Genomic DNA, 21509 nt, shown 5'->3' with positions numbered 1-21509 from the left:
GTACAGCAAAGAAATGAACAGTCTTGATCTCAGAACAGTGTCCTTCTCCTCTGTGAACATCTGCTGCCAGCCATGCAAGGAGGTTGGCTTCAGGGAGCAGTGGGAAGGGAGAGACTGCTTCATTGCCAGTGCCAGTTCATGTAGCCTTAGAGGGGCTGTGAAATTAGCCTTTGGGCCAGTTTGTACCTGAAGGGCAGAATCTGGGCTTGCTGTGGCCAAGACTGTTGGCACGGTGGTGACACCATCCCTGGGGGTCTTCAAGAAGAGACTGGATGAGGCACTTAGTGCCATGGTCTGGTTGATTGGATAGGGCTGGGTGATAGGTTGGACTGGATGAGCTTGGAGGTCTCTTCCAACCTGCTTGATTCTATGATTCTATGATTCTAAAAGCTGAGCTGAGCTTGAGCTGCTCTGTGTGATGTGTGGAACCAGAGGGAGATGCTGTGTTTGGCTGGGTGATGCTCTGAGCAGACACCTCTGGCTCAGGCTCTGTGTGTCTGTGCTCCACAAGTCATTTGAGCATGGTTGTTCCTCTGGGACTGGCCTCTGTCTCACAAGCACTTAGTGCTATGGTCTACATGACTGGATAGGGCTGGGATAGGTTGGACTGGATGAGCTTGGAGGTCTCTTTCAACCTGCTTGATTCTATGTTTCTATGATTCTATGGTTCTATGACTGGACAGGGCTGGGTGCTAGGTTGGACTGGATGAGCTTGGAGGTCTCTTCCAACCTGCTTGATTCTATGTTTCTATTCTAGGATTCTAATAACTTTGCTTTTTGGCATGGCTGGGTGCTGGAATGGTTGTTCCTAGTGTGGTTCTTCTTGCATTGGCTCCTAAATGATCATTTTTTTTCCCCTGAGGAATGGGGGAATTGTCACAGAAATCACAAAACTTTAGAGGTTGGAAGAGACCTCCAGAGATCACTGAGTCCAACCCTCCTGCCAAGGCAGGATCTCCTAAGGTTGGTAGAAGAGGAACACATCCAGTCTCCAGAGAAGGAGACTCCACAACCTCCCTGGGCAGCCTGCTCCAGGTGTCCAGCACCCTCACTGTAAAGAAGTTTCTCCTCATATTGAGGTGAAACCTTCTCTGGTACAGCACAACCTATCCCCCAGCCCTGCCCAACCAACCACACCATGGCACTAAGTGCCCCAGCCAGGCTTGGCTGCAACACCTCCAGCCACAGCCACTCCACCACCTCCCTGGGCAGCCCATTCCAATGCCAATCACTCTCTCTGACAGCAACTTCCTCCTAACATCCAGCCTAGACCTGCCCTGGCACAGCTTGAGCCTCTGTCCCCTTCTTCTGCTGCTGGCTGCCTGGCAGCAGAGCCCAACCCCACCTGGCTACAGCCTCCCTGCAGGCAGCTGCAGGCAGCAATGAGCTCTGCCCTCAGCCTCCTCTGCTGCAGGCTGCACACCCCCAGCTCCCTCAGCCTCTCCTCACAGGGTTTGTGTTCCAGGCCCCTCCCCAGCCTTGCTGCCCTCCTCCAAACACCTTCCAGCACCTCAACAGCTCTCTGCAATGGAGGAGCCCAGAACTGGATACAGCACTCCAGGGGTGGCCTGAGCAGTGCTGAGCACAGGGGCACAAGAACCTCCCTTGTCCTGCTGCCCACACTGCTCCTGAGCCAGCCCAGGATGCCATTGGCTCTGCTGCCCACCTGGGCACTGCTGCCTCCTCTGCAGCTCCTCTCTCCCACCACCCCCAGCTGCCTCTCTGCCTGGCTGCTCTCAGCCACTCTGTCCCCAGCCTGTAGTGCTGCTTGGGGTTGTTGTGGCCAAAGTGCAGAACCCTGCCCCTGGCCTTGTTCAGTCTCATCCCCTTGGCCTCTGCCCACCCATGCAGCCTGGCCAGGTCCCTCTGCAGGGCTCTCCTACCTCAACACCCTCATGTGGGAGGGGGTGGCAGGAACTGCTTGCCCAGAAAGAGCTGGGGCATCTAGACTGGCATTTAGATTCCTTCTCCTGCCTGCTTCCAGAGCCATCCCACCCAGGTACAAGAGAGGTCACCCAGAAGGCAAATGAAACAGCTTGCAAGTGACATTCTTGAATGTGTCACTTCAAATTAATCTCTGTGCCTGCAGGATGAAAAGAGCTACCTTGAATTTATGGTGGAGATTTCAAGTTTTTCAGAGCTTTTCATCCTTTTTCTCTGACTTCCCTTTGGATTTCCTCTTTTTTTTCCTTTCTCTTCTTCTATCCCAGACACTCACCAAGGGTTTGGGGTGGGATTTTCCCCACTTGTGATTTATTTTTTTTCTTCAAGGGTTTGCTTATGGAAACTTTCAGGGAAGAATTCTGAATGCTCTGCTTGGAGCAGGGGAGGGTTGCAGGCTCCTGTGTTGGTGCTCCTGGTGGTGCAGTGCCCCTTGGCTGAACACCTCCTGGCTGCAGCCTTGGTGCAGGCAATGTCACCATGACCACCCCGACCTAGGATGAATCTTCTTGCTGATGAATCTGGCACTCAGGGTCCTGCAGTTCATCAATCACCTTAAGCAGGGGTGTGCTGAGAGAGGGGAAGGAGGTGGGTTTGAATGATGAGCTGCACATCATGGTACACTGAGTAAGTGGATAACTAATGGGCCAGCAGCAGGGATTTGGCTGGAGTCTGCCTGCTGGGATGAGGGGAGTGGCTGCAGCCATCCATTTAGGAAAGGCTCAGCAGCTCAGGTGGCAGCCTTTAGTCTCACTCTCCTGCTAAAGGGTTGCAAGTGTTTGCAAACAGCTGGCTGGGCAGAGCCAGCTGGGGCAGGTTGTCAGCAGCCCTCATCAGCAGGTGCCAGGAAAGCCACCCTGCAGAGCAGAGAGTTTAGCTGCATGCACACAGGCACTCTGCAGGCCTGAGAGAGAAGCAAAGCAAGCAACTAGCAGCACGAATTACTGCCTGTGTCCCTCCAGCTGCTTCTAACCTCCAGTCACAGCTGCAAAAGCACATCAGGCTGAGCTGCAGCTGCCTTTAGAAGGCCCAGAACGTCCCTGTCCTTTCATCTATTGTGGCAAAGTGGCATGATGCTATCAGAGCATCCCAGAAGGAGTTGGGTTGCCCTCAATGTACTGATCCAGGAGCTACCAAGTGTCTGCAGGAGCAGGATTTGGGCTGTAGTCCTTATTTAACCTCCCCCCCCCCCAGCACTGCTAACAGGAATTTGCTGCTTGCTGAGGGCTTTGCTGTCAAACTGAGGCTGCATCCTTGGCCATGCCCACTGCCAGCTTGTTCCAAGCTGCAGATCTAACTGGCAATCTTTGCCTTCAACTCAGCTCCTCATTACCCTCAGCTAATGAATCCTTCTGATCATCCAACCACAGAATGGTTTGGGTTGGGAGGAACCTTCAAGATCATCCAGTTCCAACCCCCCCTGCCATGGGCATGCAATGATCAGAATGGTTTGGGTTGGGAGGAACCTTCAAGATCATCCAGTTCCAGCCCTCTTGTGCCATGGGCATGCAATGATCAGAATGGTTTGGGTTGGGAGTAGCCTTCAAGATCATCCAGTTCCAACCCTCCCTGCCATGGGCATGCACTGATCAGAATGGTTTGGGTTGGGAGTAGCCTTCTAGATCATCCAGTTCCAACCCTCCCTGCCATGGGCATGCACTGATCAGAATGGTTTGGGTTGGGAGGAACCTTATAGATCATCCAGTTCCAACCCTCCCTGCCATGGGCATGCAATGATCAGAATGGTTTGGGTTGGGAGGAACCTTCAAGATCATCCAGTTCCAGCCCCCTGTGCCATGGGCAGGGACACCTCCCACCAGCCCAGGTTCACAGAATCACTCCCACTAGATCAGGTTGTTGAAGTCCCCATCCAACCTGGCCTTGAACATCTCCAGGAAGGGGACATCCATGACCTCCCTGGGCAGCCTGTGCCAGTGTCTCACCACCCTCAGTAGAAAGAATTTCTTCCTCATCTCCCCTCTCCCAGCTCAAAGCCATTGTCCCTCATCCTATCACTCCCAGCCCTTGTCAAAAGTCACTCCCCAGCTCTCCTGGAGCTCTTTCAGGCACTGGAATGTTGCTCCCAGAGCCTTCTGTTCTCCAGGTTGAACAACCCCAACTCTCTCAGCCTCTCCCCACTGGGAGGTTCTCTGATCATCTTGGTGGCCTCCTCTGGCCTCACTCCAGCACTGTCTACCTTCTCCTCAGCTACAGGCAATTAAAGCAGAGGGTGTTGGGAGGGATTTCCTCTTGCTCATTGCCCTAGCTCAAGCACCAGGGACTACACCACACAGCCAAACACCCTCCTGTTGCTTTGGCTCAGGATTCCTGGCAGCTTTGGGTACCACAACATTGCCACTGCTTGTGTAGCCCAGCAGAAAGGCTAAATCTCCCCTCTCTCAGTTGGAGTAAGGTGGGGATTGGTCTCTTCTCCCATGGAACTAGTGGTAGAACAATAGAGAATGGATTCAAGCTACAGCAGGAGAGTTTTGGGCAGGAGATCAGGAGGAAAGTTTTCACTGAAAGGGTTATGAGGCACTGGAAGAGGCTGGCAGGGAGGTGGTTGAGTCACCACCCAAGGGTGGTGTTAGGGACTATGGTTGAGTGCTGGCCTCAGTAGAGCAGCATCAACAGTTGAGCTCAATCATCCTGAAGGTCTTTTCCAACCTAAATCATTCTCTGATTCTATGAAGAGCATCTCTGTGTCCCTAGCTGCTGAATGTCAGGAGTGGGAGGCACAACCCAAACCCAGAAGGCACAGAGCTGGGAGTCAAACTGGGCCAGGAGCAACATTCCCCCTCCTGCTGCCAGTCGTGGGGCCAAGTGGTGCAGTGCAACAAGTGGGCAGGGTTAAATGTCTCTTTGAGCTTAGCTTCTCACCTCCTTAGAGGGGTGACAAATGAACTTTAATGGTATTTGTTCTGTGACTTTCAATAATTCACAGGGAGGAGTAATTAGGACATGGGAAGGGAAGAAAACAAAGCTCACAGCAATTGCTCCCTGCCATTCATTCTTTATTTGACCATTCTAAAGCTGTGCAACATAAAAGGCAGTGAGGAAATAGGTACATGAAGTAACAGGGACATTATGATGTCCTTAGTCCTACTGCACTTTCCCCCCCACCCCCCAACAAGGGAAGATGCTCACATTTGGGTCTGTGAACCAGCCAGAAAGGTCCTGCCTATGTCTTGTGATTTATTGAAGCTGAACAGAAGAGCTCTGTGACTGGCATCCAGAGGAGCTGCTCCCAGCCAACAGACAACCCACAGGTTCCTTTGCAGACTGCAGGGGAAGAGCAACATCTTCCCATTGATCCAAGCCATCCAGATCACAGAACCAGGCAGGGTTGGGAGGGACCAGAAGGAGCAGGCAGTGCCAACCCCTGCCATGCCCAGGGACACCCTACCCTAGAGCAGGCTGCACACAGCCTCAGCCAGCCTGGCCTCAAACACCTCCAGCCATGGGGCCTCAACCACCTCCCTGGGCAACCCATTCCAGCCTCTCACCACTCTCCTGCTCAGCAACTTCCCCCTCACCTCCAGCCTCACTCTCCCTACCTCCACCTTTGCTCCATTCCCCCCACTCCTGCCACTCCCTCACAGCCTCAAAAGTCCCTCCCCAGCTTTTTTGGAGCCCCCTTCAGACCCTGGCAGGCCACAAGAAGGTCACCTGGGAGCCTCCTCTGCTCCAGCCTGCACAGCCCCAACTCTTTCAGGCTGTGCTCACAGCAGAGCTGCTGCAGCCTCTCAGCATCCTCCTGGCCCTGCTCTGGACACTCTCCAGCATCTCCACAGCCCTCTTGGCCCAGGGGCTCCAGAGCTGGATGCAGGACTCCGGGTGGGGTCTCAGCAGAGCAGAGCAGAGGGGGAGAATCCCCTCCCTGGCCCTGCTGGCCACACTGCTGCTGCTGCAGCCCAGGCTCTGCTTGGCTCTCTGGGCTGCAAGTGCACACTGCTGGCTGCTGCTGAGCTTCTCCTCCAGCAGCACCCCCAAGTCCCTCTCCTCAGGGCTGCTCTGCAGCCACTCACTGCCCAGCCTGGATTGGTGCTTGGCATTGCCTTGCCCCAGCTGCAGGACCTTACCCTTGGTCTTGTTGAGCCTCCTGAGCTTGGCTTGTGCCCAGCTCTGCAGCCTGCTCCCTGGTTTTCTTTTACCTCACTAATGACTCCACTGGAGCATGCAGCAGGAAATTTCCACATGAGTAACCTCCACCCAGTGTGCAGAGGCTTAGATCCACCTCTGTGCTTTCATGCTTCAGCTCAGACAGGGAGGCTGTAATTTGGGGGGTTAATTATCAAGCACAAATTGAATTCCAGCTTTTGGAACAAAGACCTCCCTGCCTCTGCAGCTTCCAGCTGGAGACTTCCCCACTAGGGAAGGCTGAGGAGGATTTTGCTCTGGCCACTGCAGATAACAGGCACAGAGATGGATGTCCCCCAGGGAGCTTGGTGGCTCAGAGTGTGGTCAGCAGCTCTGTGCCTTGGGTAGAGGTAATAAACTCCTCAGGATGCATAATTCATGCTGGGGATCACAGGTGGATGGGAATTACTGACAGAACTCCTGGGGAAAGCTGGATCCTCCTCGTGGTTAACTGCTGGGCCAGAAGCCAGTGGAGATCCTGGGCAGTGAGGAGCTGGTTAGAGAATCACAGAGTTGTTTAGGTTGGAAAAGACCTCTAAGGTCACAGAGTCACAGGATGAACCAGGTTGGAAAAGGCCTCTGAGATCATCCAGTCCAACCTGGCACCTAACCCTTCTCATTAGCTAAACCCTGGCACTAAGTGCCTCCTGCAGCCTCCTTTCAGACACCTCCAGGGATGGGGACTCCACCACCTCCCAGGGCAGCACATTCCAATGCCAATCACTCTTGCTGGGAAGAACTTCCTCCTAACATCCAGAGGCTTGGATACCCCCATGGGAGGCACTCCAGAGTCATGGAATCATAGAATCATAGTGTCAAGCAGGTTGGAGTCATGGAATCAGCCAGGGTGGAAGAGAGCTCCAAGCTCAGCCAGCCCAACCTAGCACCCAGCCCTGTCCAACCAACCAGACCATGGCACTAAGTGCCCCAGCCAGGCTTGGCTTCAACACCTCCAGCCACAGCCACTCCACCACCTCCCTGGGCAGCCCATTCCAATGCCAATCACTCTCTCTGCCAGCAATTTCCTCCTCACATCCAGCCTAGACCTGCCCTGGCACAGCTTGAGCCTCTGTCCCCTTCTTCTGCTGCTGGCTGCCTGGCAGCAGAGCCCAACCCCACCTGGCTACAGCCTCCCTGCAGACAGCTGCAGGCAGCAATGAGCTCTGCCCTGAGCCTCCTCTGCTGCAGGCTGCACCCCCCCAGCTCCCTCAGCCTCTCCTCACAGGGCTGTGCTCCAGGCCCCTCCCCAGCCTTGCTGCCCTTCTCCAAACACCTTCCAGCACCTCAGCAGCTCTCTTGAATGTGGGAGCCCAGAACTGGACACAGCACTCCAGGGGTGGCCTGAGCAGTGCTGAGCACAGGGGCACAAGAACCTCCCTTGTCCTGCTGCCCACACTGCTCCTGAGCCAGCCCAGGATGCCATTGGCTCTGCTGCCCACCTGGGTACTCTGCTGCCTCCTCTGCAGCTGCCAACCAGCATCTCCATCTCCCTCTCTGCCCTGTCTTCCACTGGACTCAGCCATCTGTGCTTCTACAAGTGTCTGACACTAAATGCATCCAAAAGCAGCCAGGAAGGGGCTGTCCTCTTCCTCCTTGTCCTCTGCATCATCATCCTCTTGGGCAAGGTGGAGTCTAGGGCAATTCACTACAGGACTGAAGCCCAGGTTTGCTTCTGCCTACTTTCATGGGCAGCTGCTGGGGCTGAGCATCCTCCTGAGGCAGGGAATTCACACATTCATAGAATGGTTTAGATTGGAAGGGACCTTCAAGAGCATTCAGCTCCAACCTCCCCTGCTATGGGCAGAGACACCTCCCACCACGCCAGGTTGCTCAAGGACTCATCCAAGATGTCCTTGAACACCTCCAGGGAGGTTGTGGATCACAGACTCACAGAATGTGGCTCACAATCTCCCTGGGCAACCTGTTCCAGTGTCTCACCATCCTCACTGGAAAGAATTTCTTCCTCATCTCCACTCTCCCTCTCCCCTCTCCCAGCTCAAAGCCATTGTCCCTTGGTCCTGTCACTCCCAGACCTTGTCTAAAGCTCCTCCCCAGCCCTCCTGTAGCTCCTTCAGGTACTGGAAGACTGCTCTGAGGTCTCCCTGGAGCCTTCTCCAGGCTGAACAGCCTCAACTCCCTCAGCCTATCCCCATGGGAGAGGTTCTTCAGCCCTCTCATCCTCTTGGTGGCCTCCTCTGGACCCTCTGCAGCAGTTCAATGTCCTTCACTCCTGAAGAAATGCTCCATGGGTGCAGCTATTGTCTCACGTTGATGCTTATGTCTCAACTCCTGGGCTAGAAACCAGTCCACCCCCTGCTTCCCTTACCTACTGATGCTGCTAACCTTGCAGAGATGAATCTCAGAGGAGCCTCTTCCTTCCTGCCAGATGGTGGAGGGGATTGGAAGCACTCTGCAGGGAAGCTGGGGAGAGATTGAGTCTCACTTGCCAGTGTCCTCAAAGCAGAAGTTTGGGCAGCCTTATTCTGCCTCTGCTGAAGCTCATGTCCAGGACTGAGGCTGGTGCTGAAGGATGTGGCTGGAGCTGTTTTATAGAGGAGCATTTATTTGCCATGGCAGAAAGACTCTCTCGAGGATCATGCAGGAGACTGAGCTTGAGAAATGCAGTCCTTTGTCTTCCAAACAATGTCCTCAAGAGCTGCTGCTTGCTTTCAGATGAGGGCCATGATTATGGTCTGGAGGTTGTCTCGGGGAAGGATGCTGCTCAGCCTTCCTCTCTTCTTCTTTTACTGCAGCTGGCGTGAAAATGGATTGGTTTAAACCATCTCTCTGCCTTGCTGTCCCCTCTGTCAGCTTCCTGCAGCCACATTCCCTGCTTGATGTGTTCATAAACTGTGCTCTGGTCTCCTTGGCTCCTGGAGAACCATTCCAAAGACAAGTGGAAATATTCCAAAGCAAAGCTGTTCTCACCTCCCCCTGCAAAGTCCACTCAGGACCCTTGGCACACTTCCCACTCAGGAAGGAGCTGGGGAGGCACAGGATCTGCTGAGGAGCAGCTGCCCCGTGGTGGCTCTCAGAGACTTGCTAGGCTCTGTGCTTCCTACTAAGGAGCAAGTCTCTATCACTCAGCCCAGGAAGCTGCAGGCAAAGAGGCAGAAGTGCTGCTGGGCAGGAGGTCCAGGGCCACGCAGAGGCCAGCAAGAGCTGCAGAGCTGGGCAGTGTTAGAGCAGAGGTGAGGCCAGACCCCTTGGGTAGTTGTTTGCAGTCACATCCTCCTTGGGAAACATCTCTAGTACAAGGCTCTGCTGGGTGATGCCCAGTGGCAGCACAAGGGCACACTGCTGCCTCCTCTGCAGCTCCTCTCTCCCACCACCCCCAGCTCCCTCTCTGCCTGGCTGCTCTCAGCCACTCTGGCCCCAGCCTGTAGTGCTGCTTGAGCTTGTTGTGGCCAAAGTGCAGAACCCTGCACTTGGCCTTGTTCAGTCTCATCCCATTGGCCTCTGCCCACCCATCCAGCCTGGCCAGGTCCCTCTGCAGGGCTCTCCTCCCCTCCAACAGCTCCACACTGCTCCTAGCTTGGTGTCATCTGCAAACTCACTGCTGCTGGACTCAATCCCCTGCTCCAGATCATCAATAAAGATATCAAACAGGACAGATCCAACTTATGCAGTGATTGATTTCTGTTCCCTGGCTGCTGTGGCTGGATCCACACCTTGGTGCTGTTGCCCTTAGGAAGTCACTCATGTTCATCAGAGACATTACCTGTCCCCTGCTAAGGTTTGTAAGGAGCTGCATTTCCCCTTCCAGGGTGTAGTTTGTTAATTCAGCCTGAAATCCATACTACTCCTTCTGCTTTACTTCCATGTCAACAATACATCAACTGCCAGTTAAGGGAATTTAGTTAGGAAGCTTGTAGGAAAGCACCACCAGGAGAGATGAAAGAGAGCAGAGAACAAAGCTGCCAGAAATGCAATTGTCCTGCAAACAGCAGAGTGGGTATTAAAAGAGGGGAGAGGAGGTAAAAAGCCTCACACACCCTCAGACACCCCATGGAGACAGTGTAAAAGAGCAACCCTTGGCCTCAGAATTGGAAAGAGAAAAAGCAGGCAACATAACAAACGTTTTCAGATCTGAAGCTAGCAGAAAGAAATCTGAGGTCAGAGGAGAGCAAGCATTGAGGTCAGAGGAGAGCAAGCACCAGAGGTCAGAGGAGAGCAAGCATCTGAGGTCAGAGGAGAGCAAGCATCTGAGGTCAGAGGAGAGCAAGCATCTGAGGTCAGAGGAGAGCAAGCACCTTAGGTCAGAGGAGAGCAAGCATCTGAGGTCAGAGGAGAGCAAGCATTGAGGTCAGAGGAGAGCAAGCATTGAGGTCAGAGGAGAGCAAGCATTGAGGTCAGAGGAGAGCAAGCACTGAGGTCAGAGGAGAGCAAGCACCTTAGGTCAGAGGAGAGCAAGCATTGAGGTCAGGAAAGAGCAAGCATCTGAGGTCAGAGGAGAGCAAGCATTGAGGTCAGAGGAGAGCAAGCATTGAGGTCAGAGGAGAGCAAGCATTGAGGTCAGAGGAGAGCAAGCACCTTAGGTCAGAGGAGAGCAAGCACCTTAGGTCAGAGGAGAGCAAGCATTGAGGTCAGAGGAGAGCAAGCACCAGAGGTCAGAGGAGAGCAAGCATTGAGGTCAGAGGAGAGCAAGCATCTGAGGTCAGAGGAGAGCAAGCATTGAGGTCAGAGGAGAGCAAGCACTGAGGTCAGAGGAGAGCAAGCATCTGAGGTCAGAGGAGAGCAAGCATTGAGGTCAGAGGAGAGCAAGCACCAGAGGTCAGAGGAGAGCAAGCATCTGAGGTCAGAGGAGAGCAAGCACCAGAGGTCAGAGGAGAGCAAGCATTGAGGTCAGAGGAGAGCAAGCACTGAGGTCAGAGGAGAGCAAGCACCTTAGGTCAGAGGAGAGCAAGCATCTGAGGTCAGAGGAGAGCAAGCATTGAGGTCAGAGGAGAGCAAGCATCTGAGGTCAGAGGAGAGCAAGCACCTTAGGTCAGAGGAGAGCAAGCATTGAGGTCAGAGGAGAGCAAGCATTGAGGTCAGAGGAGAGCAAGCACTGAGGTCAGAGGAGAGCAAGCACCTTAGGTCAGAGGAGAGCAAGCATTGAGGTCAGGAAAGAGCAAGCATTGAGGTCAGGAAAGAGCAAGCATCTGAGGTTAGAGGAGACCAATGTCCCCTGCTCCAGTCTCCCCAGCTCAAATCTTCCCTGCTCCAATCTCCCGTGCTCCAGCCTCCTCCTGCTCCAGTCTCCCCTGCTCCAGCCTCCTCCTGCTCCAGTCTCCCCTGCTCCAGTCTCTCCTGCTCCAGTCTCCTCCTTCTCCAATCTCCCCTGCTCCAATCTCCCGTGCTCCAGCCTCCTCCTGCTCCAGTCTCCCCTTCTCCAGTCTCTCCTGCTCCAGTCTCTCCTGCTCCAGTCTCCTCCTTCTCCAATCTCCCCTGCTCCAGTCTCCCCTGCTCCAGTCTCCTCCTTCTCCAATCTCCCCTTCTCCAGTCTCTCCTGCTCCAGTCTCCTCCTTCTCCAATCTCCCCTGCTCCAGTCTCCCCTGCTCCAGTCTCCCCTGCTCCAGTCTCCCCTGCTCCAATCTCCTCCTGCTCCAGTCTCCTCCTTCTCCAATCTCCCCTGCTCCAGTCTCCCCTGCTCCAGTCTCCTCCTGCTCCAGTCTCCTCCTGCTCCAGTCTCCTCCTTCTCCAATCTCCCCTGCTCCAGTCTCCCCTGCTCCAGTCTCCCCTGCTCCAATCTCCTCTGCTCCAATCTCCCCTGCTCCAATCTCCCCTGCTCCAGTCTCCCCTGCTCCAGCCTCCTCCTGCTCCAGTCTCCCCTTCTCCAGTCTCTCCTGCTCCAGTCTCCTCCTTCTCCAATCTCCCCTGCTCCAGTCTCCCCTGCTCCAGTCTCCTCCTTCTCCAATCTCCCCTTCTCCAGTCTCTCCTGCTCCAGTCTCCTCCTTCTCCAATCTCCCCTGCTCCAGTCTCCCCTGCTCCAGTCTCCCCTGCTCCAGTCTCCCCTGCTCCAATCTCCTCCTGCTCCAGTCTCCTCCTTCTCCAATCTCCCCTGCTCCAGTCTCCCCTGCTCCAGTCTCCTCCTGCTCCAGTCTCCTCCTGCTCCAGTCTCCTCCTTCTCCAATCTCCCCTGCTCCAGTCTCCCCTGCTCCAGTCTCCCCTGCTCCAATCTCCTCTGCTCCAATCTCCCCTGCTCCAATCTCCCCTGCTCCAGTCTCCCCTGCTCCAATCTCCCCTGCTCCAGTCTCCCCTGCTCCAATCTCCCCTGCTCCAGTCTCCCCTGCTCCAATCTCCTCCTGCTCCAGTCTCCCCTGCTCCAGTCTCCTCTGCTCCAATCTCCCCTGCTCCAATCTCCCCTGCTCCAATCTCCCCTGCTCCAGTCTCCCCTGCTCCAGTCTCCTCCTGCTCCAGTCTCCCCTGCTCCAATCTCCTCCTGCTCCAGTCTCCCCTGTTCCAGTCTCCCCTGCTCCAATCTCCTCCTGCTCCAGTCTCCCCTGTTCCAGTCTCCCCTGCTCCAGTCTCCCCTGCTCCAGTCTCCCCTGCTCCAGTCTCCCCTGCTCCAATCTCCTCCTGCTCCAATCTCCCCTGCTCCAGCCTCCTCCTGCTCCAGTCTCCTCCTGCTCCAGTCTCCCCTGCTCCAGTCTCCCCTGCTCCAGTTATCACCACAGGCCCTTCTAAACAGTCCCTCCCCACCCTGCCTGTAGGTCCTCTTCAATTACTGCAACCTAAGGTCTCCTTGGAGCCTTCTTTCCTCCAAGCTGAGCAGCCCCAACTCTCTCAGCCTAGGAGAGGTTCTCCAGCCCTCTGATCACCTTCACAGCCTCCTCTGGACCCACTCCATCATGTCCAAGTGCCTCTTGTGCTGGGGGCTCCCTTAGGCAACAGCTGAGCAGCTACTTCTGCCATCACACATGAAACACTGGCAGGTAAAGGTGTGTGAAGTCCTTCTCTGGGCTTGTTTGATGGAGTAGATGATCTCTGAGGTCTCTTCCAACCTAAGCCTTTCTTTGCTTTGCTTTTCTGGTTGTGGTTTCCCATCAAAAAAAAGAGAAACAAACCCAGTGGCTGTTTCCAGAGGGTGGGAGAGCACAGAGGGTGCATGCTCCATGCCAGCAATGCCTCTGTCCTTGGGAAGGAGCAGCAGGCTCCAAAGGGAGCTTCTCTGCACAGAGCAAGGTGTGTCTGCCTAATTAGAGAGTAATGAAGGAGCCAGAGCAGGACCCATTCCTGCCCCATCCCACCTCTGATTGCCCAGGACAGAGATTGCCTCCTTTCTGCAGCCTCCCAGAGCTGTCAGTCACTGAGGGTCCCTCCTTACCCCTCTTTTCCCAGCCAGTATAAAAAGGCAGAGCAGGGATAGGGGAGCATGGTCTGGCTCTTCTGTGCTGCTCAGCTTCAGCAGGGCAAAAAGGTCCTGGTCTCAGCTTTTGGGGGGGAGAAGTTTTCAGCTGCTAAGGCTGTAATTGCTCCCTGAGCTCCCAGTTCATGCATAGGTGTTGCTTATTTGGCTTAATTGTGGACTGGGTCCTAGCTAACAGCAGGTTGCTTGGGGAGCTGCAGCCTGTGTGAAGAGCTGGGTCTGGTTGGGGTGCAAAAGGCAGCAGAGCAGCTCCTTGAGCTGTTTGTTTTCACCCTGTTTCTTCTGTCACTCCATCTCTAGTTCAAGACCCCCCTCAATGCCTTGGTGGGAAGGGAGGAGGTACCCAGTGCCTCTTCTAAGGAGGTAGCCAATGGCTCTATGGATAAGCTCTCCTGGGTGAAGGCAGACTTTGTTCTCCTGGTTGCTCTGATAAACCAGGTGGAACCTAAATGTTGGCTTTGTATGCAGCACAGGTCCCTTCTGTAATGGGAAGAGGCTCATCTTGGCTGTCTTCCTCTAATAAGGAGTAGAGGAGCTGCTTCCTTCAGTGAGGTCAGAGGAAAGCATCCTCTAGGAAGGGGAGTCCCTCTGGAGGCTCCCCAGCTGCCTTCTCTTCTCCTAAAACCATGCTGCCTCTTGCATTTCAGCTGCAATGGCCTCTGCTATGCCTGACAAAGAGGAAGCTGCCAAGAGCACCCTGGAGATGAAGGAAGAGGAAGAGCAGCAGGTTGGTGCTCCACTTGAGGTGGAAGGGTGCGGGCATGAGGTGACCCTGCTGTGGCTGGGGAGATCTAAGCCACAGAGGGAGGAGTGGTTCCTGCTTAGGCTGTGCCCTGCAGCTTCCCTGGAAGTGTGGGTGACACCAGGCAGAAGAGTAGGCTTGGACATCCTGTAAGGAGCCTCCTAGGCTAAGGGAAACAGCCTGGGAGAGCTGTTTCTGTAGCTCTCTAGTCAGGGTTCTGGCTTGCTGCAGGCAGTGATGCTGTGGTGAGGCTCCCAGCTTTCAGCAGCCCCAAGACCTGCTGCATTTGCTGGCCAGCAAGCATGCTTCATGCAGACCACTGTGCAGCCTGTCAGCTTCACACCCCCCTAGCTGCTGGCTGATGAAGCTCTCCCTGGGGTCTCAGCTCTACCAAACGAACCAGACCTGGGGATGGGCACAGAAGCGCAGAGCTTACACACAAACTCAGCTGTGCTTTGGGCAGCATTGTGCTAGGGGAAGGCCTTTCTAGAAAGGATCAGCCCTAAAGGTCAGTGCTTCAGCACAGCTGAGTGGCAGATTGTAAAGTGAGTGTCCAAGCCCTGCTGCCTCAGCCAGGCTGGGGGGAGCTGCAACGAGAGGCAGCTCAGGTTTGCGTTCGCAAGCCTCCTGTTCTTCACCTTTTGCTTGGGTCCTTTCCCTCCTTCTAGGGTGCAGTCAGTGAGGTGACTAATCCAACCCTGGTCAGCTCTGCCTGTGATGTGGTTGCCACAGCTTATGCCTCCACCAAGGAGAGCCACCCTTACATCAAGTCCGTGTGTGATGCGGCGGAGAAGGGAGTGAAGAGCGCGACCGAAGCCGCAGCCAGCTGCATGCAACCAGTTCTGGCCATGCTGGAGCCTCAGGGTAAGCTCCTGGGCAAGGGGTACTGTGGCCAGCAGGACCAGAGAAAGCCTTCTGCTCAGCACTGCTTAGGGCATGCCTTGAGTATTGTGTTCAATTCTGGGCCCCCCAGTTTAGGAGGGACGTTGAGATGCTTGAGCGTGTCCAGAGAAGGGCAACGAGGCTGGGGAGAGGCCTTGAGCACAGCCCTACGAGGAGAGGCTGAGGGAGCTGGGATTGGTTAGCCTGGAGAAGAGGAGGCTCAGGGGTGACCTTATTGCTGTCTGCAACTACCTGAGGGGAGGTTGTGGCCAGGAGGAGGTTGCTCTCTTCTCTCAGGTGGCCAGCACCAGAACAAGAGGACACAGCCTCAGGCTGTGCCAGGGGAGATTTAGGCTGGAGGTGAGGAGAAAGTTCTTCCCTGAGAGGGTCATTGGACACTGGAATGGGCTGCCCGGGGAGGTGGTGGAGTCGCCGTCCCTGGAGCTGTTCAAGGCAGGACTGGACGTGGCACTTGGTGCCATGGTCTGGCCTTGAGCTCTGTGCTAAAGGGTTGGACTTGATGGTCTGTGAGGTCTCTTCCAACCCTGATGATACTGTGATACTGTGATACTGTGATGTTGAGGTGCTGGAATGTGTCCAGAGAAAGGCACCAAGGCTGGGGAGGGGGCTGGAGCCCCACACAGCATCACCGAATTAACCAGGCTGGAAAAGACCTCTGAGATCATTGAGTCCAACCTAACACCTTCTCCTTAGCTAAACCACAGCACCCAGTGTCCCAGCCAGCCTCATCTTAAACACCTCCAGGCATGGTGACTCCACTGGGAGGAGACAGCAGACAGAGCAGGCAGAGCAGTGGCACAGGTGCAGAAGTTGAATGTCTGTGCTGTCAGGCAGCAGTTCTCTGCTCAGAGCACAGGAGGTTGTGACAGACCTGATAGAATCACAGAGTCAACCAGCATGGAAGAGACTTCCAAGATCATTCAGCCCAACCTAGCACCCAGCCCTAGCCAGTCAACCAGACCATGGCACTAAGTGCCTCATCCAGGCTTTTCTTGAAGATCTCCAGGGACAATGACTCCACCACCTCCCTGGGCAGCCCATTCCAATGCCAATCACTCTCTCTGCCAACAGCTTCCTCCTCACATCCAGCCTAGACCTGCCCTGGCACAGCTTGAGCCTCTGTCCCCTTCTTCTGCTGCTGGCTGCCTGGCAGCAGAGCCCAACCCCACCTGGCTACAGCCTCCCTGCAGGCAGCTGCAGGCAGCAATGAGCTCTGCCCTGAGCCTCCTCTGCTGCAGGCTGCACCCCCCCAGCTCCCTCAGCCTCTCCTCACAGGGCTGTGTGCCTGCAGAGCACCATGTTCAGTGAGGTGGAACTTGAGATGGAGTTGCAGAAGGCAAGTTTTGATACTCCTTTTGCTTTTCAGTTGCTGCAGGCAGTGAGTTTGCCTCCAAGGGCTTGGAAAAGCTGGAGGAGAACCTCCCACACCTTCAGAAGTCAGCAGAGCAGGTAAGATTCGACCTGTGCAGGCCTTGACTGGCAGAGGTGCCTGCTTCCTTTTAACCTTGGGAGTGAAGTAGACTCTTGTACAAGGGGCAAAGTGCCCCTAGGTGCATAGCTCAATCTCCTACAGGAGTAAATACTTAGCAGGCTCTGTGCCAGTTGTTGTCTTGGTGTAGTTCCGAATTGGAGTGTACTGCATGACCTTATTCCTTATCTGACACAAGTCTCCTCCTGCCCAGGTGATGTCTGACACAGAAGAGCAGGTATCAGCTGGGGTGGCTGAAGCAGAGGATGCCTTGAGCAGTAATGTGACAGGGATTACAGATGCCACTAAGGAGACTCTTCAGAGCAGCATGGAGGCTGCCAGCTCTGCAGCCTCTGGCAGCGTGGCAGAGTTTGTGGACTCCACAGAGGGTCAGGTGGCTGCAATAGGAGCAGAAGCTGTGGTGGAGACAATGGATGGCAACTCTCTTCCCATTGAAAATGAGGAACTAGGTAAGGAAAGCACAGAGGTGGTTGCTTGCAGTGGGAGCCATCAACCTGGGCAGCAGGACCAGGGCAGTCCTCCTGCCCCTGTGCTCAGCACTGCTCAGGCCACCCCTGGAGTGCTGTGTCCAGGTCTGGGCTCCTCCATTGCAGAGAGCTGCTGAGGTGCTGGAAGGTGTTTGGAGAAGGGCAGCAAGGCTGGGGAGGGGCCTGGAGCACAGCCCTGTGAGGAGAGGCTGAGGGAGCTGGGGGGGTGCAGCCTGCAGCAAAGGAGGCTCAGGGCAGAGCTCATTGCTGCCTGCAGCTGCCTGCAGGGAGGCTGTAGGCAGGTGGGGTTGGGCTCTGCTGCCAGGCAGCCAGCAGCAGAAGAAGGGGACAGAGGCTCAAGCTGTGCCAGGGCAGGTCTAGGCTGGATGTGAGGAGGAAGTTGTTGTCAGAGAGAGTGATTGGCATTGGAATGGGCTGCCCAGGGAGGTGGTGGAGTCCCCATCCTGGAGGTGTTTAAAAGGAGGCTGGATGGGCACTTGGTGCTGTGGCTTAGTTAATGAGAGGGTTAGGTGCTAGGTTGGGCTGGATGATCTCAGAGGTCTTCTCCAACCTGGTCCCTCCTGTGATCAGCCTCACCCCCTGTAGCGCTGCTCTGGGGCAGTGGGAAGCACTCTGCTGGAGGCTCCCTGCCTCCTAATCCAAGACCCTTGTTTGGCCTGGTCAGCCTCTGACAGCCACACTCTTTCCTCAGCCAAGCTGGCAGCCTCTGAGGAGGGGGCAGGCATGATGTCTGTGGCAGAGCAGCAGGAGAAGAGGAGGTACTTCGTGCGCCTGGGCTCCCTCTCCGATGAGATTCGCTTGTTTGCCTACATGCACTCGACTGACAAGATGAAGCAGGCCTGGCAGGGCATGCAGGACACCCTCTCACAGCTCCACTGCCTTGTTGAACTGGTGGGTAGAGCCCAGTCTCAGAGGAGGGAGGGGGGGGAACATCACTGGTTTGGTTTCCCCTTCACTGAGAGACCAAATCCCATCGTTGGGCTGTGCCTGGCTTGAGATTAGACCTGGAGAGAGGGACCTGGGGGTGCATTAGGGAGCACCTGGCTTGAGAGCAGACCTGGAGAGAGGGACCTGGGGGTGCATTGGCCTGTGCCTGGCTTGAGAGCAGACCTGGAGAGAGGGACCTGGGGGTGCATTGGGGAGCACCTGGCTTGAGAGCAGACCTGGAGAGAGGGACCTGGGGGTGCATTGGGGAGCACCTGGCTTGAGAGCAGACCTGGAGAGAGGGACCTGGGGGTGCATTGAGGAGCACCTGGCTTGAGATCAGACCTGGAGAGAGGGACCTGGGGGTGCATTGGCCTGTGCCCAGCTCTGGAGCTTCTATTACAGGAAGGACCTGGAGGTGGTGGAGCATGCCTAAAGAAGGACCAGGAGGATGCTCAGAGGGCTGAAGCTGCTCTGCTGTGAGGACAGGCTGAGAGAGTTGGGGTTGTTCAGTCTGGAGAGGAGGCTCCCAGGTGATCTTCTTGTGGCCTTCCAGGATCTGAAGGGGGCTACAAGAAAGCTGGGGAGGGACTTTTTAGGCTGTCAGGCAGTGATAGGAGTGGGGGAAATGGAGCAAAACTAGAAGTGGGTAGATTCAGATTGGATGTTAGGAAGAAGTTCTTCAGTATGAGGGTGCTGAGAGCCTGGCACAGGCTGCCCAAGGAGGTGTGGTAGAAGCCTCATCCCTGGAGGTGTTTAAGGCCAGGCTGGATGAGGCTGTGGGCAAGCTGTGAGGTGTCCTTGCCCATGGCAGGGGGGTTGGAACTGGATGCTCGCTGGGATCTCTTTCAGCCCTGACAATTCTGTGACCCACTGCTATGGCAGAGCTGTGCTGTTCACCACCAGGAGCTCTGTCTTGACTCTCTGATCTTCCCCTGCCCCAGATTGAAGCCTTTAAGCAAGGATTTAACCAAAAGCTTGAGGAAGGGCAGGCAAAGCTCCGCGAGATGTGGCTGGACTGGAGTAAGAAGTCTTCCAAAGAGACTGGAGACTTTACAGAGCCAGAGGTACCTGCCTGGGGAGGGAAGCAAAGGGCTCTGGGTATCCCCTCGACCTGTTTTGAAGTAACTCACTCCTGGTCTTATCCTTCTGCCTCCTCCCAGGAGATGGAGTCTCTGGCCCTGCTCATGGCGCGCAGCATCACGCATCAGCTGCAACTGACCTGCTGTGAAATAGTGTCTGCAATCAGAGGCCTTCCCTCCAGCCTTCAGGCCAGGGTGAAACAAGCTCTTGCCACCATAGAGGAGCTTCATGCTTCTTTTTCACTGGCAAAGTCCTTCCAGGACTTGTCCAGCAATGTCTTGAGCCAGAGCCAGGCAAAGATGGCTGTGATCCAGGAGTACATGGAGGAGCTGCTGGACTACCTGAAGAGCAACATGCCTCTGTCCTGGGTGGTGGGACCCTTTTCCCCCAGGGAGGAGGAAGAGGAGCCAACAGAGGAAGAGGAAACCTCACCAGAGGAGACAACATCAGAGGAGGATGAGCCCTCTCAAGAGGAGGAAGAGGCAGGTAGAGGAGCAGCAAGAAAACATGAGGTGTAAGCCAGCCCCATGTAATGCCATCAGCACAGGGCTGCTTGGCAGGAGTCTGGGGAGAGCTTGGTCTTAGCTTTCCATACCTCCCCTCCCCAGCTGTCACATCCTGGCTGATTCACTACCCAGCCCTGCTGAATGAATCCTTAGGGGCTCCTAAGGAAGGGTGATGAGGCAATTCTCAAGTGCTTGCAACTGCTTTCAGGAATGCTGCTTGAGCTCTGGGGCAGAAGATCAGAGCTGAAGCTCTGCAAAGCTTCCCTAGCAAGGTTGTGTCCTCCAAGACACCAAACACTGCTTAAACTCAATGCAATGGTTGCTGTTGGTCTTAAACCCTCAGCCAGTCACTGATGTCAAGAACTATCTTCCTAGTAGCTGCTTGTAGTAGGTTGTAGCTGCTTGAAATAAAGCTAATGCATGCAAAACTGCTTGGGGCCTCCAGTCCTTTTTCCAAGAGGGAATATTGGCCAACAGATGTGGATTGGACTCTTCCAGACCCTTTTCTTTGCAGCTGCTACCACCCTGGGAAGTCTGGAGTTGGATTTCCTCCTCACTTCCAAGCCTGGAGCCATGGTTGTGTCCTCCTGGCATTTTCCCATGCTTGGGGAGCTGTCAGGGCTCTGACACCTTTGTCCTTAGCCCTCCAAGGTCTGATTGTTCCTCCTGTAGCTGTCTGCTGCTGCCTGGGGAAGACTCTGGTGGAACAGAAGGTGCAGGAGCTTGTCTAAGAGAGACAAGGACTCAGTGTGAGAGAGTGGTGGTGAATGGTACCACATGCAGCTGGCACCAGTGGTGTTCCCCAAGGATCAGTGCTGGGCACAGTCCTGTTCAATATCTTTATTGATGATCTGGATGAAGAGATTGGGTCCAGCATTAGTAGGTTTGCAGATGAGACCAAGCTAGGAGCAGGGTGGAGATGTTGGAGGGGAGAAGAACCCTGCAGAGGGACCTGGCCAGGCTGGATGGGTGGGCAGAGGCCAAGGGGATGAGACTGAACAAGGCCAGGTGCAGGGTTTTGCAGTTTGGCCACAACAAGCCCAAGCAGCACTACAGGCTGGGGCCAGAGTGGCTGAGAGCAGGCCAAACTGCAGAACAAACAGCCCCTCCCCAGCCTTGCTGCCCTGCTCCAAACACCTTCCAGCACCTCAGCAGCTCTCTGCAATGGAGGAGCCCAGAACTGGACACAGCACTCCAGGGGTGTCCTGAGCAGTGCTGAGCACAGGGGCACAAGAACCTCCCTTGTCCTGCTGCCCACACTGCTCCTGAGCCAGCCCAGGATGCCATTGGCTCTGCTGCCCACCTGGGCACTGCTGCCTCCACTGCAGCTCCTCTCTTCCAGCAGCCCCAGCTCCCCCTCCCAGCATCCAACCTAAACCTGCCCTGGCACAACTTGAGGCCATTTCCCCATCAGTAACTGGGGAGAAGAGGCCAGTTCCAGCCTCACTACAACCTCCTTTTAGTTAGCTGTAGAGGGCAACAAGGTCCCCTCTCAGCCTCCTCCTCTCTTCCACTGTGCTAAGCTGTAAATACAACTTCATCCCTTAACTCCCAGCTGGCTGAGTCTAGTCTGGGTCAATTCATAAGTGGGGAGGGATGGGAGTGGATAACTCCCTTCCCACTCTGCTGCAGACCTCACACAGCCCCTCTCATGAGGCCTCTTTTGCTGGGGCCATGCTAACTGCAGGAGTGGTTTGCCCAGGAGCAAGGAGGGTGATTGATTCACCCTCCTGAACCCAGGCCTGGAAGCAGAAATGAGGGCCCAGAAGGCATCACCTCACTGCTGTTTAAGTCAGTGCTTCCTCAGTGCCTCCCTAACAACAACCAATGGACTCATGGCAAAGATTCTTCAACTTGAACAACCCATTCTCATTTCAGAAATCACCTCCCCCTGCACTCAGCCATTTGTCATCAGATGCCAGGCAGAGCTGGGGCTGTCTGC

At 55.2% G+C, this 21509-nt stretch overlaps 1 protein-coding gene across 1 annotated transcript in view; it reads left to right on the top strand.

The window, feature by feature from the left end:
- Positions 1-19998, top strand: part of LOC135188384 (perilipin-3-like) — a 29900-nt gene extending 9902 nt beyond the window's left edge. Inside the window, exons 2-8 of the mRNA XM_064167785.1 lie at positions 14080-14159; positions 14843-15038; positions 16444-16526; positions 16760-17015; positions 17746-17945; positions 18923-19045; positions 19142-19998. Of these exons, the coding sequence (XP_064023855.1) occupies positions 14085-14159; positions 14843-15038; positions 16444-16526; positions 16760-17015; positions 17746-17945; positions 18923-19045; positions 19142-19579 (1371 nt within the window). The 5' untranslated portion in view covers positions 14080-14084 and the 3' untranslated portion in view covers positions 19580-19998. The remainder of the gene's footprint in view (positions 1-14079; positions 14160-14842; positions 15039-16443; positions 16527-16759; positions 17016-17745; positions 17946-18922; positions 19046-19141) is intronic.
- Positions 19999-21509: the final 1511 nt, after the last annotated feature.

Source organism: Pogoniulus pusillus, chromosome 29, assembly GCF_015220805.1.
Source record: "Pogoniulus pusillus isolate bPogPus1 chromosome 29, bPogPus1.pri, whole genome shotgun sequence".
NCBI classification, from domain to species: domain Eukaryota; kingdom Metazoa; phylum Chordata; class Aves; order Piciformes; family Lybiidae; genus Pogoniulus; species Pogoniulus pusillus.
Note: the sequence above shows the minus strand (reverse complement) of the source record. Positions and strands in the feature narration are given on the sequence as shown.